The sequence below is a fragment of the Aspergillus sydowii genome (genome assembly GCF_001890705.1).
Source record: "Aspergillus sydowii CBS 593.65 unplaced genomic scaffold ASPSYscaffold_10, whole genome shotgun sequence".
NCBI lineage: Eukaryota > Fungi > Ascomycota > Eurotiomycetes > Eurotiales > Aspergillaceae > Aspergillus > Aspergillus sydowii.
In genome coordinates, this window is record NW_024467868.1 from 340596 (window position 1) to 358368 (window position 17773).

A 17773-nucleotide genomic window follows, 5' to 3' on the forward strand; every position below is an offset into this window, starting at 1 on the left:
GAGATACTTTGCTATACTTATATCTGTATATCTGTTTACCTTACGGTGAACAAATTTGCAGCGAGTGGTCGGAAAATACCGCGAGTTTGACCCTGTGAGCGTTGGTCGCGCCAAGAGTGTCTCCAGTTGATCGTCATTTCTAATGATTCGGGCTTTCCCTGACCAAGGCGCCAATGGACGATCAGCACACCATGGAGTGTGCCATTGGCGGCCGCAAGTTCGTTGCTGTCTTGGTGCCTTGCTGAGCTCGGCGCAGAACGTGGCGGAGCTCTTTAAATAAAACTGCGGCCCCAAATCTCCGGAGTTTCACCGTTTTCCCCTTCGCCAACACCTCTCACCCAGAGAATCGAGATGTTAATGACACCCCGAGGGCGCGTCTTTGGGCTTCTGAGCTTCCTCAGCTTCTTTGCCTTTGCGACTGCGCAATACGCCTTTACTACGCCTGATCCAACCCTGTTTGACTTTGACAGCAGAAATGATATAACCCAAGACGACGTCGTGGAATTCGCCTGGGTTCTGAATTGTAAGATTCCGCCAGTTGGCTTGTGTACACGTCTAATGGTTATCAATATAGCCACGGTTCAAGAAACAATATCAGGGGACCCAATACTCGATGATGATGGCAATATATCCCTCTGGCTCACCAGTTTCCACGGCCTTGTATTTGCAAGATGCTTAGCCAGTATGTCCACTCCTATACCTTTAATTGATACAGAAGGGCAAAATTAACAATAAATCAACACAGCAAGCGTCAACTCCGAGAGCGGCGGAACCTGGGGTTGGAAAGTCAGCCTGACAGACGAAGAAATCGACTCGGGCAGTGGACAATTCGTCTACCGTCTCAAGCCACCCGTTGTGTCCAAGGATCAGCCATACGACGAGGACAGCCCCGAAGCGCCGTCGCGTGGGTTTCGGATTCTCAAGGAATCCGATCCCTCTCCGACTGCCTCTACAACTGCGCCTACTTCCAGTTCATTGCCGCCGACCAGTGCTGCTCCCAGCACGACGCCGACGGACGCAGCCAGTGATAATGACGATAGCAGCAGCGGCAACAGCAACAGCAACGACAACAACAACGGCAACGGCCTGTCAGCAGGCGCAAAAGGCGGAATTGGTGCAGGCGTAGCAGTGGGGGGCATAATCTTGATCGGAGGCGCATTCTTCCTATGGAGACATTACAGGGGGCGGCCACAGCATCTATCATCGGCAGTAGCGCCGTCAGCACAACCGCTGCCGCTACCGCAAACCGCTGGAATGGGCGCTTTCCCTCCGCCTCCTCCATCTGAGCTCTCTGGGTTCCCGTCTGAGCGCTCTGGTCTTCCGTCAGAGCTGGACTCGGGACCGGACAGCACCAGGGCCATGGCTGAACTTGGGCCTGGTGAGAAGCGTGTGTGATAGATGTAGCTGTTCTAGCTTCGGCATCTTTATTGATAATGACTATGGCATACTTAATGAATTAACTACTTAATGATTATAATGTATGCATGATTCGCATTTCGTCCAGGTACACCAACTAAAATCTAGATATCGTGGACGGTGTCGTCGGCCAGAGTTGGGTACTGCGTTGCCACAAACAGCATTGACTGTATATCAGAGCCAATTGACGAGCTGGTACACGTCACTTTGTGGCTTTGAGAGGTAGTCATATTGACTTCTCGCCTGTCGACCTTTCATCGCATTAAGCATCTAGGTTTGTGGTGACATGGTACTCTTGAGTAACGATTACTTTATTCTTTATTTACTACATCCCAGCGCTGCGGTAGTAATACATCCTTAGACAGACATCAGGACCAAAACAAAAATAGCTATCATGTCCTTATCCACTACGGTAAGGAGATGCAGTGAGAAAAAGCAAAAAGATGGAGCAGCTGGGAATCGAACCCAGGACCTCTCCCATGCTAAGGGAACATTATACCACTAAACCACAGCCCCATTTGCTGATTGGTCGGCGCTTTGTTTGCCTAGTTCGGCGGGAACGGCTTTGACCGGTATATACTTGCTCTGTAGGTAATGAATATGGTTAATTCTTCTTCTGTACTGTATGTTAATTTAGAGTTTTTACAAATATAAATCCATCCAGCCAAATAGGTTGGGTTGTTTGGCTTAGATAGCCTAACAATTTGCCGAAAACTTATTACGGGGTGATAGCTCAGTTGGGAGAGCGCACGACTGAAGTCTACTTCGGTTTGTTCATTGGAATCGTGAGGTCGCTGGTTCAATCCCGGCTCATCCCATTTTTTTTTAATCTTGTTCAATTTAATTTAATCTAATTTTTCTTGTCGTTCCTGGTCTGATATTTTAACCGCGCCCAATGAGAGCCCGACACCAAACACGTTGTCTTGGCATTAAATATCTTCCAGCTGAACATCAGGTGCATTACTATGGAAAAAACTCTTTCCTGCCTTTCTTATTTTGGTGACATTTTGTTATATCACATATTAACTTCTATAGAAACAATAAGGTGTGTCTTGCGCGAACTCAGATCATCTTCGGATTTTACTCTGTGGGGGACAGGTCAGATATATATATCTACTCCATAGATATTCCGTTTCAGTAACAACTCTTTACTACAGCGAAAAGTGTTTAGAATCACACAACCTTTACCGACGATGAAGCAAACTGCAGGTACAATGTAATATCTCGAGAATGTCAAGGATGAAATCCATTCTAGAACCCCGCAACAGACTGAAATTTGCGGAAAAGCGAGGGATGGACTGACTAGTCGGGAGTAAATTTGAATTAATTAAGTACGAAGTATGATAGAACTAGATATTTACAGTAGAAACGATCGTCATAGCAAATAATCAAGATATTACGGTTGCATATAATATAATATATCAAACATCAGCACCGTCACCTTCGCCATCACCCCTTGTCAATGGCTTGGGCGCAAGGAAGAATACCGAAGCAAGTGCCGAAAGAAGACACAGAATGGCTGTTAGGTTAGGTTCATCCGAGTTAGCAGCTTCCTACGTATAATGAATGTTTAAAATGGAAACACTCACCCAAAGCACAACTCGACCAGTAGTATCCAGCAGCGTCAGTCAACGACCCCGATATCAAGGGACCGATGGTCAGTCCCGTACTGAGCGCTGTATCTTGCAGCCCAAAGGCCCGGTTACTGCCTCCATGCTCACCGAACCGTCTTGGATCCTTCATTTCGAGCTCGTTTAGGACGACTACATATCGAGAACAATTAATACAAGATATGATGGATATAAGAGAGGCATTGACTCACGGGAAACCTGCAGAGAGCCCGCCCCCCTAACAAACGGCACAACGACGCCAAAGACAACTACCGCAGAAATAAACATCGACTCGGTATTAACCGCTGACTCTGGCGCGAATACCATCCTAGAGGCGGGAACACCAATCAGCCACATCACCGGCGCAAGAAGGGCCCATCCCACGGCCGTGGGATAGCGCAGCCCAGCGCGGTCCCGGACCCAGCCGGTTAGTGGTGCGAGGATGATGAATGGGAGTTGTAAAGATAAGAACATTATCCCCGCGGCGAGACTGCCCCAGCCGAAGGTGTCGCGGAGATGCAGGGTTAGGGTTGTGTCGAAGCTGGCGAGGAGGGCGGAGGTGAGGACGGTGTTGGCGAGGCCGACGAGGACGCGCGAGTCTGTGAGCATTGTTTCGTAGAAGCCCGGCTCTGGTGACGGGTCTGGGTCTTGTTCTGGGCCGATGTCGTGCCAGGGTTCGTAGTCTGGGTCTATGGTGTTCATGTTCATGTTCATGTTGTTGGGCTGGTTACAGGTGTGTTGTAGAAGTGCAGATGCCTCGCTGGGTTCTCCCGATGGAGTTGGAGTGGGAGATGAGGACTTGGTGGTTGTGGATGGTGCCTTTGGGGTTTCTATCATGACACTCCGCATGATGATGTCGAGAAGGAGGAGGCCCAAGGGGATGGACCATGCAGTCCAGTATCCTGCCAGCTCCAGGACAGCGCCGGCCACTACAGGGCCTGCGACAACCCCGGCGCTCACAAACGACATGGACAGTGCGTAGACCTTCCCCAGGTTCTCGAGCTTCACATGGTCGGTCAAGGTGGCTGAACCCACAATCCATGAGGCTGCACCGGCGATCCCCTGGATAAGACGACCTATAAAAAGAGCCGGGACTGCAGCTTATCAGCGTCGACCGAGAACGCAAGTACGTGTCGAGGGTGACATACGTGAAGGAGTCAAGCTTAGCAAGAGCGTACCGACAAGACATCCAGCCAGACTAATCAAGAACGGCAATTTTCGCGTCGGGTATTTGTCCGCAAAGTGCGCAATCACAGGAGCAAATACAAGAGTTGCAAACCCGTGCAGACTGAGCAGGGCTGTCGTTATATTCTGGGTCTGTGATGGGTCGATTTGCAGACGGTGCTCGATCATGTAGCTTAATATCGGGACGAGGAAGCTATATAGAAAGGTTTCTAGCAGGTATTAGCAGCGAAACAATATAATTCCTTCAAGACTGACCGCAGAATAGAGCGAAAATTACGACAGCCAAGATGAAGGGCTGCGACGAGCACACTTGACGAGCCAAATGCATCCTGTCGGATGACATGTCGTTACGGAAAGACGCAAGACTTGTCAAAGTTTCTTTGACAGAACTCAGGGATTTAAGAAGAATCGCGAGTGCGAGCGCGACAGAGTGGTGGGTTGGCCTGACGTCCCTTGCGGGGTGGAACTTGCCCTGACAAAAGCAAAGAAGGATATTGGGGATCGAGCCTGGAGGAAATGAACGCAGCATGTGAGGGTCCGGTGAAACCAAACTCCGTCTCATCGAGCTGCATACGATCTGCATACAGCTGCATGCAAGCTGCATGGAGGATCAGCCGTCATCCTGTGCGGTTGGAGGGATCTCAGATCACAGTGAGACATCACAGCCAACATTGCAGACCGAGCTGTGTTTAATCCATTAGAACTGCAGACTTGGCTCGATAGCTTTGTATTCGCTTGTTTGTATACCATATAGCACCTCATCGGCGTAGAATCGGATTCTTGGTTTATATGCCCTTAGATAGCCCTAATCGAACTTGTGGCTGGCGTCTGCCACTCCGTACTGTAGACGAAGGATTTTAAAAGCTCCGAGAATCGGATCGTGCCCACCCTTCGAAACTCGGGTGTACTGCGATACGAAACTCAGACGCAGACAAGGCAAGTTTCGCAGAGGGTGAAAGCGAATGGAGGAGTCTACCCAGACTCAACACAGAAAGCATCCCGCCTCCAGCCGGTGCCGTCTCGTAGCAGCTATTCGAGTGCCAGGGGAATCACCCATTGCCGCGGATATGGCTCTATGTTTGAGAGTGTTTAACTGCGGCCGAACGGGTTGAGCCGTGTGAGGAGGCAGAGATTCACTTTTAGGGCGCCTTCGGAGGGTGGTGGTGCACTTGTGTAGATGGTTTTTGTCTGGATGGACAAGAGTTTCGGGCCGTGTAGTTCTGCTATGGCAGGGAAATTATTGAAGAGCATGCGGTCTGTGGGTGTTATGGTCTTGTGCTTATAGGCGAGACTGGGCTACTAGTTGCCAGGCACCTCGATATACGCGGGTTATGAAGTGCAATGGACCATTGCAAGGCTGAAGAACGATACTAATACGACGTAGAATATCGAGAGCTGTTTTACTTGGTGAAGTATGCTAGCCATGTACTTACTGGTGTCTGCCACAGCTGGACTTTAAGACGAAAGGAGAAAGACCGAACCTAGAACCGTCGCTATAAGCCACCGCCGGTAGAGGAATGTGTATGCAAGGTGTGTGCGCACGTTACACAGCGTGGACTGTGATACGAAGAGATCAGGCCACCAGAGGGAGATTTACGTACATTGCCTGTAAGACTGTAAGGGAGGTTACAAGACGAGAGACATCCCACGTAATTGGAGAAAATAGTCGCTTGTAATAAGAGTCGTAAGTTTGTCTTTGTCAAGTGGAAGCTAAAGGGAATAGTAGACTCGTCTTATACGTCTTGCTCATGTAGCGCCCAATATTTTTGGACGACACCAAATAGATCACATTGAAGGATATTAATATTAATGTTTCTAGTAAAAGACACTACTTGTTGCTCGCATGGTCTACTTTGGAATTTGAATTTATTGTTCCTAAATTATACATTTAACTGCAGGAGGGAGGCATCTAATTGTGATACCTTGGATAGCCTAGTTCGCCATGTGAGTGATATCCTCCAAAAAAGTACTCGACAGGGCCATTTAAGACGTGAGTAATAATGTCTAGGGCTTTACCTGTCGAGTATACTCCACGAGGCCCGTTTTGAGTTGGCCCCATGCGGCTGACCGCTGACGCTTCCATGAGACCAGTCCGCCGTTTCAGGGTCACTCCACGATCTATCAGTAGATCCACTTATTTGCATGTAGCTCGGGTGGATGCACTGGATTGCGGTCTCAAGGAGATAGCTGGTGAAGGGATTACAGCCCCAGTCATTATGGCTGAGCGTAATTATGTAGATCGTATGAGGTACTCTCAGTACTGGTACAGGTACATTCCATTCCAGACTACGCTTCTTTCTATACCAAGTCTATCCTTTAGCGGTGCTATCTACCATCGGCCCTGGGTTCGACGCCGGCGCCGTCCCCTTGCCACCTGGATACGAATCAGTAACTCGAGTTGGATAGGGTATTCGATGGCGCCTCACTGCTTGAGTATAGCATCATGGCGAGAAGCACCGCAAGAACGGATGCCTACAAGCATTAGTTAAATATATGAAGGGATATGAGAAAAGAGTTTGACGTACCAGCGACAAATCCATCCCCCCCGCAACCACCACCTCCCAAGACGGCCGTTTCCCCGGGATATAAACAGAAACCATATCCGTCAACCTGACCACCATAACCAGATGCCCGCGGTGATAGACATGCGTCTTGGACTTCCAGATATTCTGCCCCCTGACCTCCAGCACCGTCTCCTCGCCATCCGCCGCCGCATTCCGGAAATGCACGTCGAATTTATCCTTGAGCGCGCTGTACTTGGGGACAATGGTCGCAATGCGCTCTGATTCCTCCTCTTTCTTACTACTAGTACTAGTACTACCGCCCTGCCTCCGTTTGCCTTCCCCCGGAAGATGAAGGTAGTACGTCACGCCGAGATCCTTGCGCGAGATCTCGAAAAGGGGCAGGCCCGACGCGTCGCAGAATCGGCGGCGCTGCGACCAGGAGGCGAAATCGCCATCGACGGCGAATAGCTTCGCGGGCTCGGGGGTTGCGGGTGTTGGCTGTGCAGTGATTGTGAAGTTGCTGCTGGACCAGCTGGCGCTGTGTTGCTTGACGCGGATTGTGGTAGTGGAGGGGGCGACGTGTTCGGCGCGGATGGCGATGGGTTGTTTGAGGGGCGTGAGGGATTCCATCGCTGTGCTTGATATCAGATTGCTACGTGAAGAGGAGACAGAGCAGGATGGGCAGAAGAAGTTGTTGGAGATGAATTGGTAACTGATGAAATGATAACTGATCCACTGATAAAGACCAAGAAATCAGGCAGCTCAAAGCGACGCGATGGGAGTCTTTGTTCTAAAGTCGGCGGACAAAGTGTGCAGTCTGCAGATGAACAATTCCATCAGGCAGAGACAGAGACAGAGGCAAGACAAGGCTTTGGTGTCACAGCAGTGGAGCTGGAATGTGCATCGCCAAATGACAGCTGGTTCTCATCGCCCCAATGTCTCTTCCATAGCGCTGCCCCTCTGATCGCCGCCTGCAGCCAATCAAATCAATAAACAGAACGGAAACCTCCCGTAATAATAAATAAGCGCTGCGCCGCATGACGCGTGGAGATCGGAGTCTGACCGTGCTGGACTGCCAGTTAGGGCTCGATACACGAAGGAACAACCCAGGTTCGTGAAGTTCGTTACCCAACGCCGGGCACGCTCACTGCATCTGCAAGGGTCTGCCCAAGAAACTGACATAATCTCACTCTTCACTCTTATATTTACGGTGCACGCAGTTTGGGGCCAGGACAAGAATTAGCCCCCACGAGCAGCCAAGGGCCCCAACGGCTGTGGGTCGGGACCTGGAGGGTCAGTCTTCACTCTTCAAGTTCAGCCTGGCCCCCACCTGATCGTCGCTGAAGTGAAGACTGAAGAGTGAAGAGTGAGCTGAAGAGTCCAGGTGGAGGCCCCATTCATACACCGTGTCTCCCTGCCTGAGAATCACACATTCATCACCACCTCTACTTTGTATGCAACCGGAACCATGAAGAACCCTTTACTCCAGCTATTCCCTATCCTCTGGGCCGTGTCCTCGGTCTTCATGGCCTGGGAAGCACTGCGCATCCTCACAGGGTCCCAGTACCCCATCCTGGTCGTAACATCCGGGTCCATGGAGCCCGCCTTCCAGCGCGGTGACCTGATCTTCCTTTCGAATCGGCAGCAAATTGTCCGTCCGGGCGATATCCCCGTCATTTGGATCCCAGGGAAGCCCTTGCCTATGGTTCATCGGGCAATTACTGTTGATTATCAGGTTGATGTGGAGGGGGTTCTCAAGTACGTATATTCTAGGCTAGAATGTTCTTAACTGTATGTGCAAGCTGACGGAGTAGACAAACTATCTTGACAAAGGGGGATAATAATGCTGTTGACGACAGGTACATGTACGTCCCAGGACGCCCGTTTGCCCTCCGCGACGAGGTAGTCGGGTTGGTGAAGGGGTATGTCCCGAAATTGGGCTGGGCGAGTGTGGCTCTGCAAGGCGGATTGAGGTGAATAGAATAGTGGAATCTAGCTCAGGCTAGGAGAAATGTCTTGGATTGTAATTAGCAGTGAGGTCATATGCGAGGTGTGGAGATCTATTCTACAGAGTACTCTGTACTCCGTATATCCAGGAGAAGCAAGATAGTCAGATCTTACTCCGAGGGCCAAACCTTCCAGAAGGCGCACTCCGAACTTCTGCACCTTGACCCACCCATACTCTGTAGATTGCATGAGGGTCAGACTGCCGGAGAACCGCCGAGGTGATTGACATGGCAGACTGGCAGTGCATGGAAGGCTAGGCTCGCACGGTTGTCACTAGGCAAGAAACGCGGTGGCTGTATGAGGGGCCGATGGGCCAGAGCTGAGGGATAATGGGGTCATTGGGGCCAGAAAGGGGAACAGGGTATAAGGTAATATAAGGTCAACCAATAGCCAGCAGCATCCAAGTCTTAAGTTGGCCACTGGCGTGCGCTAAGGAAGATCGACGTGATTATATACTAAGTATTGTGGGGAGACATTTGGCATCAGATCAGGTTATCAAATTATATTCTACCAGTACTACTCCACAAAACAATCTCACTGCCAACACGAACATGATATGAAACGGCCCCATGAGCCTCCACTTCTTCCTTGCACTAAGGATACTTTACATGCTGAGTCTATTCGACCTCCACCTAGTAGCCGTTGCCGTCCAGGGCGGACTGCAGCTTGTTGAGATCCTCCTCGGAGAGACCAGTGTATTCGAGGGAGTCAGAGCCTGTTAGCCAGTTAGCATCGCCAAGTTATCAGTCGGCGGATACGTACCCAGAGGGGTAGGGGCGGGCTGCAGGGGGTCCTGGCCGATAATGACATTGGACAGGGTCATGCAGGCCGAGGGGATGTTGTTGGCGCGGAACGATCCCTCGCCTGTGTTCTGGAACTCGACAGTGACGCCGTTCAGCTGCTCCTTGCAAGTGTCGGCAGCAGGCTGGGGGAGGCCAGCGAAGGGCTGTACTCGTTAGTACTAATTTTGTAGAGAGCTTGCGTATATCTCACATCGTCACGCTTGCGGAAGACAGAGCCCTTGATAGAGCCGCTGACAGCAACATCTCGCTTGCCGTTGATCTTGCCAACGCCGTAGCCGACCATGGCACCGGCTTCACCGGCACTGATGCTGTTAGCATGGCTACAGAGTCAAATCTGGTATACTTACAGAGCACCAGCGATGATGGGACCGAGCACAGCGGGGGGAGCAGGGCAGAACTGCACCATGCTCAAGGTAGCAGCAATAGCAGCAGTGACGGAAAGAAGTTGCATCTTGAGGTTGGTATTGGTTGAAGAGAAGCTTTGATAGTGAAGTAGACAAGTAGATTGGTAGACTTTATGTTGATGGTTGAGATTCCACCGAGGAGATGGAGCCTTTTATATCCCAACTTCACCAGACTTGGAGCAATATCTGACATGAATCCATCATCAAACCTCAATATCAAGCAGTCTATCTCATGACCGCCCCCAACGCTGCTCATTCCCCCTTCCAACACGATAACCCGTGTAGTATACCGCATCGGTCGCCGAGCTGAGGACAACTGTGGACCTTGCAGGCTGGCTTCAAAGAGACCATCCCCTTCCTCTTCATCAAACCTTCAGCTCTTCCTTCAATTTGGCCCCAATGTGGCTATGAATGTAACTACATCCAGGATATCGTCCAGCGGAAGAGGACGCCCAGCGTTCTAGTCGTGCCCTGGGCTCCACAGCAAGTCATCGTGAGGAAAATATCGCATAGTAAAGAGTGATTTCAGTCATGAGATAGAGCGCTTTGACCTTCTAGAACGCGAGGAAGCGTGCCCCATCGCTGCTCGATGTCCAACGGCCCCCAAGCGTAGCACGGTGGACTGCTTCAACGGAAGTCGACCGAGAGAGACTTGATGACTTGATGGAAATCAACAAGTCTACCAGAAGCTGACATCCTGGCTATAAATATGGGCATGACCCCCGAGAAGAAGCTCACCAACAGCAACAGTCCAGTTCCTCAGCTCAATACAAAACTCTCTTCTACAACAGCTCTTCTATATCCAACCAAGCCCATCTTCAAAATGCACTTCTTCACCACCACCGCCGTCAGCGCCCTCGCTGCCCTCTCCCTCGTGCAGTTCTGCCCTGCTCCTCCCGCCGTCATCGGTGCCGTCGTCGGCGGCCTCGGTGGTGGTGCCATCTCCGGAGGTATCGCCGCTGGCACCAAGAACAGCCGCCGCGATCTCCCTGCTGGTGTCTCCCAGGAGTCCATTGACCAGTGCACCCAGCAGATCAACGACCAGGGCACGCCTGTCAACGTCTACAGCACTGGTGACGACTGTAAGATCAAGTCCCACAGGTGTACACGTCGTATATACTGACTTCTTCTTCTTCTAGCTGCCCGCGCCGATGATGTGCCCCCTGCCTGCATGAACCTCGCTGCTGTTCTTCTCGACAACCCGGCCCAGGCTGGTGGCCCTGTCCCTATTCCCATGGGCAGCGCTAGCCTTGAGTACACCGGTCTGAGTGAGCAGGACAAGACCGACCTCCAGAACGCTCTCTCTGGTTAAGAAATAGGATTGTGATTGGGAAGATGTCGGAGATGCTAGTTGAATTAGTTCTCTATTTCATTTAAGAAACCTGGTTTATTGAATTGTCGTTCGTGTTTCAATGGGCTTCCCGTAGTCACCTTAATTCGCAGTAAACTACCAAGCTAGTTGAGCATAGCCACGGCTGTTTGAATAGAGAAACTGGAGTAAAATGGATTTGCCTTGAATGACCTTGACCCACTGTGTCGTGGGGGCGTTCAGCCCCTTGGGGCCAGGCTTGAAGAGTCCATGGGGCCATTTTAGGTATATAAAAGGCGTATTCCCGTTCCCAAGATTAGCACGTCTTCCATTTCTTCAGGAAAAGATGTCTTTAATTTCTCAAGGCATACTGCCAGTTACGGCATCCATCGCAACGTTCTTCCTCTCCATCGCTGTCTTCTTCCATCTGGCCAATATCCCCAGCCCTCGCAGACTCATTCTCTCACCACTCCTCTACATCCCAGCCGCCATCGCATTCTACCTGTCAGAATGGTGGCCCGGAGACCTGAATAGTCTATGGGGCCTCCTTCTCTGCATCTGGATCAGTCATTCCACATCCCTCCTCTTCGTCGAAACCGACCATCTCTATCAAGACGGAGAGTACCTAGCCCGCCTCTCCAAACTCGCACCGCACATCCATCCCAAATACCACAAGGTGATAAAGCTCTGGAATAATCCACGCCTCCTGGGGACGCCGTACGAATGTATCCTCAAAGCCCCTAAACCGGGGATACCGTCCGGTCTTCGCGCATTCACGGTAATGCGTCTTGCAAAACTCATGGCATATTTCGGATTGTACTTTTATATCAAAACGTACATCTTCCCGGCTGTATTCATGCCCGTCGGCATGCACGAATTCGACCCCATGCATCAGGTCTACTTCCGACGTCTCCTGAACCCTTTATTATTCCAAGCGCAGCATGGATATGGATATAGATATGGATATAAGGATGAAGCTGTCGCTGTCACCCCCCGCGAAACCCTCCTGCGCACGGCCTTCGTCGCCTGGTGGACATTCTCCGCGGTGGCAATGCTCGACGCCGCACACGCCGCGCTCTCCCTACTGGCCGTGTCAATACTTGGCTTCGACACGCCCGCTGAATGGCCGCCCATCTTCGGCCCCCTAAGCCAGGCGTGGAGCATGCGTCGGTTCTGGGGTAGATTCTGGCACCAGATTATCCGGCGCACGTATACGAATTATGGCGAGTTGTTGTCGCGGAGGGTTCTGCGGTTGAGGGAAAAGTCTGTTCCTGATAGATTGGTTGTGATTTTTGTGGTTTTTTTGCTCTCGGGGGTTTCGCATGGGGTTGTTTCGTGGAGACTGGGGGATTGTGCGTGGAGGGGTGATGTTTGGTGGTTTTGTGCGAATTTTGGGGTTGGGATGGTTGAAGTTTTTGCTTTGGGGGTTGTGGATGTTGGATTTAAGAGACTTGGAATGGAGAATAGGGTAAAGAGGGTGCAGGCGAGTGTCTTTGGGAGGGCTATAGGGTATCTCTGGGTGTTTGGGTTCATGTTCTGGAGTGTGCCCAAGTGGCAGTATCCAAAGGTTTATTGTGCCCTTGAGGCGTTGCAGTGACAGCTATGGAGTACTTGGCCCTAATTCTGAATCTATATGCCTTTGGTTCTTATTCGCTGTATAGTCGGTAGTTGTTCAGAACGACGGACTATATGTGAAACAAGATATATCGGTAGAACCAAACTACTAGAATCCGCAGCACAACTGTATACTTCAATAAATGTCTATGAAAGAAGTAACAAAGTGGGTAGGTAGCCATACTATTATCTACCTCCGAGGCTGTACCAGACTCTCTGTACTGCTATCGTTGACCGTCCCATTCACAGTCCCAGGCGAATCATCCCATTTAACTTCAGTCTCAGTCGTCATCATAATCCCATTCTTCCTCTTCGCTCCTGCTTTACCCTCATACGCTCGAGGGATATCTCCCTCCTCATCCCCACCCAGAACAGACGTCGTGGTCACCCCCTGCGTCCTCCGCGACTTGGACAAATGGCCCAGATCATATCCATATCCATATCCATACCGTCCACCCCCAGCAGCCCCCCGGTTATACTGACCACTGCGGCTCCCCGTGCTGAATAGTTTCGGGACAAGCCGCACGAAGACGGGTTTCAGGGCCGGCGCACAGGCACACACAAAGGCGAGACCAACTTCGATTGTGGAGATGCAGAAAAGCACGCTGTAGCTGGAGTCTGGCGGGATGTTGCGGTCGAATTTGTCGAGGAGGATGACGCGGATGATCCCTGCCAGGACGGTTCTACAGCAATTTATTTCATATTAGCACTATTCTTCTTCTTCCTTTTTTTTATTGAGGTTGTCGGTGTTGGTAGGGGTGGTGGTGGAGGTACATCAAACCAAACGACAGAATCCCAACAAGCATGATCTTCTGCTTCCTTGCGATATGCAGATTATAAACGATCCACGTCGGAAGAAGCAAGACGAGAAAGTCCGTAAAGATAGCCACCGACGCCGTCCCTGTGACGAAGTCTGCAAAGTTGACACATTTCTTGTCCGGGTATGCATCCGGATCCCAGTTCGACGCAATGGGGACGCAGTTGAAGACGGTGACGAGGAAGGTCGCGACCGCTGCTACTGCGTTAAGCACCATGATGGCCCATATTGTGCGGCGGACGGCGACTTTCTGGCCGGTGAGGCGGAGGAGGAAGAGCAGAATGGAGGCTTTGATGAGGGCGAGGATGGGGTTGTACAGCAGTTCTGTCTGGGATGCGTGAGTAATGCTGTGCAGGAATAAGGGGATACGTACTTACTGCGTAGGAGTATTTTGCTGCGAGACTGACGTTCCAGTCTGTTGGAATGTCCCAGACGTGATATCCGATGTACTGCAGTTTGATTGCTGTCTGGTTAGTTGGGATACATAAATGGTATAGGGCTCGTACTGTAGTATGAAGTGACGGTCTCTGCCCAGTACAGTGCCTAAATTATTAAGCCCAGTCCTTCGTACCAACTAGAATGGATATCCCTACCAGTGCAGCGCAAATGACCCAGTCATCTAATAGATCAGCGATGTTCAATGATTTGTACTGTTGCAGCTTACCAGCAGCAAACGAGCGCATCCAGACCCGGATATACACACGCAGCAGCACCACGACCGTCGCAGCGGCAGGAAAGCCGAAGATCAGGCCGATCGCCTGCGCCTGCAAGTTATCGTGGGGCAGATCCTCAGTCGATGAATCCATGGCGATCCGGTTCACGGCAGCGGCATGATCAGCATTGCAGATCAGAGAGAGACAGAGAACGCGATCTTCGAGACCGCAGCACAGATATACTATGAGTCCCTGCAGTATTTATAACAGCAAATATCGTATCGTGCCGCGATTTGGCCCCATCAATCAGAGTTTGCAAGATTGCAGGATTCGGGGTTCTTTTATGCTGCAGGGGCCTCATCTGGGCGACCTGGACCGCGGCCCTGGGCGAGAACGCCGGCGGAGCTGCTTTCTCTTCTGAGACGGGCCAGTTTGGAATAACAAGGGTGGTCTGCATGTTCTGCAAGTTGCCAGGTAGACAGTAGACTGCGAAGTGCGAACCCCTGCCTGCCGCAGGAGACTCGGGCTGGCTTACTGGCGACTACCAGCACGTCGAGATCGGACTTGCCGGAGCCGAGAGTGGTTGTGCATTCAGTGGCTGGATAGATTAAAGTAGATTAATGCATGGGGCATGCCGTCTTTCAATGGTGATTTAATTACCGAAGCTTGACTCGCTGGGCCGCAGGATTCTATTAGTTCAGCTTCCAGACCTCACTCGGCTTTGGATATGGGTACGCCTGCCTGGAATTTACGAGAAGGATGCCATTATTGGTGGCGTATATTAACGCGAGAGTTGGGGAAGAGGAATGCAGCCCTAGTTTCAGTCCGGTGCCTCACCAGCTGTTAGTGCATCGCTTGCTTGAGTCATGCACAGATTGGTCCACTAAATCTCATTGCCGGCTTTTCCAGGGCTCGGTGCTTTCTTCCGACAGCTGCTTCTGCTTGGCTCAAGTCTGGAAGTTGAAGGCTTGAAGCGGGATATTAAGTGCCTGCAGCAATAGTGTGCACGCCGTTGACCACGCCGTTGACCACGCCAGCCTTGACCACGCCATTCTCGCTAATTAGCATCGCTAGTAAAGTGGCAAGCTTCATCTCCCGAGGCCCGCACTGTCAAGTATTTGAATGGGCCTCTCTCCGTCCCATCTCGAATACCTCTGCTGCCAGTCATCCAAGGATCGGCCGACTCCTGGCGCATTTCAAGTCGCAGAGACCTGTCCTACATCTTAGACATGAAGAACTTGATCTCTTCGGCCCTCGCCACCCTGGCCGTGGCTGCTGCAGCCACCGCAGAGACTGCAACCCCCTCGCTGAAGGCCGCTGCAGCCATTGCCACCCCCTCAGGCACTTACTTTCCCAGCGAGTCGCTGCAATTGACAGACGATGTCCTGGCCGAAGTGGAGGCGGCGATCAAAAACAAGTCAGTGTCCGATCTGTTCAAATTCGGAGATGCGCAGGTCGACTCGGCTGTTTCAAAACGAAGCTCGCGCAGCTGCAAGACCCTGCCAGGCGACTGGCTCTGGCCTAGCAACTGGGTCTGGGAGATCTTCGACTCCCTTCTCGGACGACGTCTGATCAAGGCCTCGCCGCTGGCTTCAGTGTGTTATCCTGACTGGCCTGGATATGATGCCGAGAGATGCGACGAGATTACTGCGCAATGGGCTACCTCTGATCTCCAGTATGTACCCTGCTCTAATAAAGTGAAGTGAACCTAGCTAACGTGCGTAGTATGGGGGATCCAACCTCCATCATGCTTCCTCTCTTTGAAGGCCGCACTTGCATGCCCCCTGGCTCGAACTACACCGACACCTGCACGATGGGCGGTTATCCCAGCTACGTCGTGAATGTCACCAACGTGGCCCAGATCCAGCTGGCTGTCAACTTCGCTCGCAGCCTGAACCTGCGTCTGGTCGTCAAGAACACCGGCCACGACTTCAACGGCAAAGCTGCTGGCAAGGGCGCCCTATCTATCTGGACGCACTGGCTCAAGGATAAGAAGTTCTACCCCGAGTACCGCGCTGACAATGGCTACGTTGGCCCTGCGATCAAGTTCGGCGCAGGCACCCAGGTCTGGGAGGCCAATGAGTTTGCAAAGGCGAACCACGTCACGACGGTTGGAGGTGAAGCCGTTACTGTTGGTCTGGGAGGAGGATTCACTGCTGGTGGTGGCCATTCGCCGCTGTCCAGCATGTATGGGCTGGCTGCTGACCAGGTCTTGTCTATGGAGGGTATGTCTGTCCCAACCCCCTGTGAACAATATACTAATGTAGATAGTTGTCCTGGCTAACGGCCGCTTCATCACCGCATCGGCCACCGAGAACCCCGACGTCTTCTGGATGCTCCGTGGAGGAGGAGGCAGCACCATCGGCGTCGTCACGTCGTTGACCGTCATCGCCCACCCCCAGATCCAGACCACTTCTGTGACGTTCAACTTCACGATCAACGACTGTCCCAACGTCGACGCCTTCTGGACCGGTGTCTCCGCGTACCTGGACAACTTCCAGCGCTTCGTCGACGCCGGCTCCTACGGCTACTACTACCTCGGTGCCTCTTCTCTCCTGATTGGAACCGACTACGCTGGATCAACGGACTATTATTTCCGGATGGAATCATTCGTTGCACCGAACATGACAGTCGCCCAGACCAAGAAGCTGCTTGCGCCGTGGTTCGACGTGCTTGATAGTCAGAATATCACGTATACCCCGTGGTACAACCACGCCGATAACTAGTATGACCACCTCACTATCCTCCACGGATATGTCACCTATTACTTCAATATGTTGCTAATTATTGAATCAGCCACGATGTCTGGAAGGCGGCCTTCCCACAGGAATTCACGGGGTCGGCAATGGTAAAGACAGCCTCGCGTCTAATGCCCCGGCGCGTCTTCGCGGACTCCTCCTCGCGAGCCAGTCTGTTCGCTGCACATAAGAACGCTATAGAGAATGTAAAAACCTATACTCCCAATTGTCTTGATTATTTCTAACAAGATAGGGCCTCTTCATCGCCGGCTTCCACATAACCGGCACCGGAATCGCCATGAAACCACCAAGCAACAACGCCGTCCTGCCGGCCTGGCGCTCTGCCCTCGCCCACATCATCGTCGGGGGCCAATGGAGCACAGACGCAAGCTGGTCCACCGTGTACAACACCTCGACCTTTGTGACGAAGTGGATGGACAAGATGCGCGCGATTGCGCCGGAGTCCGGTGCGTATATGAGCGAGGCGGACTTGATTGAGCCGGATCTGCAGCAGGCGTTTTATGGGAGTAATTATCCGCGGCTGTATACGTTGAAGCAGAGATATGACCCCACTGGATTGTTCTATGCGCTGACGGCTGTGGGCGCGGAGGACTGGGAGGTGCAGACGACGGATCCGTTGCCGGTGTCGTGGAATAATAATGGGAGGCTTTGTCCTGTGTATTGACGTGTATTATAGTACTGGTATTAATTAT

General features: G+C 51.8%; 9 protein-coding genes and 2 non-coding genes across 11 annotated transcripts; 6 read left to right on the forward strand and 5 right to left on the reverse strand.

Annotated features, from left to right (window-relative positions):
- The first annotated feature begins 153 nt into the window (after positions 1-153).
- ASPSYDRAFT_391889 (uncharacterized protein) lies at positions 154-1506 on the forward strand. Its single transcript, XM_040845844.1, has 2 exons — positions 154-682; positions 746-1506. Exons 1-2 carry the CDS (start codon positions 352-354, stop codon positions 1393-1395), a joined length of 981 nt encoding a protein of 326 aa, XP_040699737.1. The 5' UTR covers positions 154-351; the 3' UTR covers positions 1396-1506.
- Positions 1507-1860: 354 nt separating this feature from the next.
- Positions 1861-1932, reverse strand: ASPSYDRAFT_t111. The gene has a single exon. It is a non-coding gene; the product is annotated as a tRNA-Ala (tRNA).
- A 206-nt stretch (positions 1933-2138) lies between these two features.
- On the forward strand, positions 2139-2234 carry ASPSYDRAFT_t110. The gene has a single exon. It is a non-coding gene; the product is annotated as a tRNA-Phe (tRNA).
- Positions 2235-2723: 489 nt separating this feature from the next.
- ASPSYDRAFT_134715 (uncharacterized protein) lies at positions 2724-4682 on the reverse strand. Its single transcript, XM_040840690.1, has 5 exons — positions 4467-4682; positions 4175-4420; positions 3239-4120; positions 3006-3179; positions 2724-2935 (listed from the first exon to the last, which is right to left on the reverse strand). Exons 1-5 carry the CDS (start codon positions 4552-4554, stop codon positions 2838-2840), a joined length of 1488 nt encoding a protein of 495 aa, XP_040699738.1. The 5' UTR covers positions 4555-4682; the 3' UTR covers positions 2724-2837.
- Positions 4683-6401: 1719 nt separating this feature from the next.
- ASPSYDRAFT_48207 (uncharacterized protein) lies at positions 6402-7646 on the reverse strand. The gene is made up of 3 exons (XM_040847583.1): positions 6737-7646; positions 6638-6683; positions 6402-6585 (listed from the first exon to the last, which is right to left on the reverse strand). The coding sequence occupies exons 1-3, from the start codon at positions 7343-7345 to the stop codon at positions 6521-6523; spliced, it is 720 nt and encodes a 239-aa protein (XP_040699739.1). The 5' UTR covers positions 7346-7646; the 3' UTR covers positions 6402-6520.
- A 295-nt stretch (positions 7647-7941) lies between these two features.
- On the forward strand, positions 7942-8797 carry ASPSYDRAFT_182856 (S26 family signal peptidase). Its single transcript, XM_040843520.1, has 2 exons — positions 7942-8473; positions 8530-8797. Exons 1-2 carry the CDS (start codon positions 8184-8186, stop codon positions 8690-8692), a joined length of 453 nt encoding a protein of 150 aa, XP_040699740.1. The 5' UTR covers positions 7942-8183; the 3' UTR covers positions 8693-8797.
- Positions 8798-9354: 557 nt separating this feature from the next.
- Positions 9355-9976, reverse strand: ASPSYDRAFT_33945 (uncharacterized protein; the record flags this gene model as incomplete). Its single annotated transcript, XM_040845168.1, has 4 exons — positions 9355-9437; positions 9485-9668; positions 9716-9833; positions 9873-9976. The coding sequence occupies 4 exons, from the start codon at positions 9974-9976 to the stop codon at positions 9355-9357; spliced, it is 489 nt and encodes a 162-aa protein (XP_040699741.1).
- A 702-nt stretch (positions 9977-10678) lies between these two features.
- Positions 10679-11342, forward strand: ASPSYDRAFT_48210 (uncharacterized protein). Its single transcript, XM_040847584.1, has 2 exons — positions 10679-11011; positions 11069-11342. The coding sequence occupies exons 1-2, from the start codon at positions 10753-10755 to the stop codon at positions 11239-11241; spliced, it is 432 nt and encodes a 143-aa protein (XP_040699742.1). The 5' UTR covers positions 10679-10752; the 3' UTR covers positions 11242-11342.
- A 242-nt stretch (positions 11343-11584) lies between these two features.
- ASPSYDRAFT_92140 (wax synthase family protein) lies at positions 11585-12835 on the forward strand (the record flags this gene model as incomplete). Its single annotated transcript, XM_040852614.1, has 1 exon — positions 11585-12835. The coding sequence occupies one exon, from the start codon at positions 11585-11587 to the stop codon at positions 12833-12835; it is 1251 nt and encodes a 416-aa protein (XP_040699743.1).
- Positions 12836-13042: 207 nt separating this feature from the next.
- On the reverse strand, positions 13043-14475 carry ASPSYDRAFT_134721 (uncharacterized protein; the record flags this gene model as incomplete). Its single annotated transcript, XM_040840691.1, has 6 exons — positions 13043-13535; positions 13627-13997; positions 14047-14132; positions 14176-14212; positions 14263-14288; positions 14334-14475. The coding sequence occupies 6 exons, from the start codon at positions 14473-14475 to the stop codon at positions 13043-13045; spliced, it is 1155 nt and encodes a 384-aa protein (XP_040699744.1).
- A 1076-nt stretch (positions 14476-15551) lies between these two features.
- Positions 15552-17745, forward strand: ASPSYDRAFT_92142 (FAD-binding oxidoreductase; the record flags this gene model as incomplete). Its single annotated transcript, XM_040852615.1, has 5 exons — positions 15552-15997; positions 16048-16547; positions 16594-17047; positions 17119-17266; positions 17314-17745. The coding sequence occupies 5 exons, from the start codon at positions 15552-15554 to the stop codon at positions 17743-17745; spliced, it is 1980 nt and encodes a 659-aa protein (XP_040699745.1).
- Positions 17746-17773: the final 28 nt, after the last annotated feature.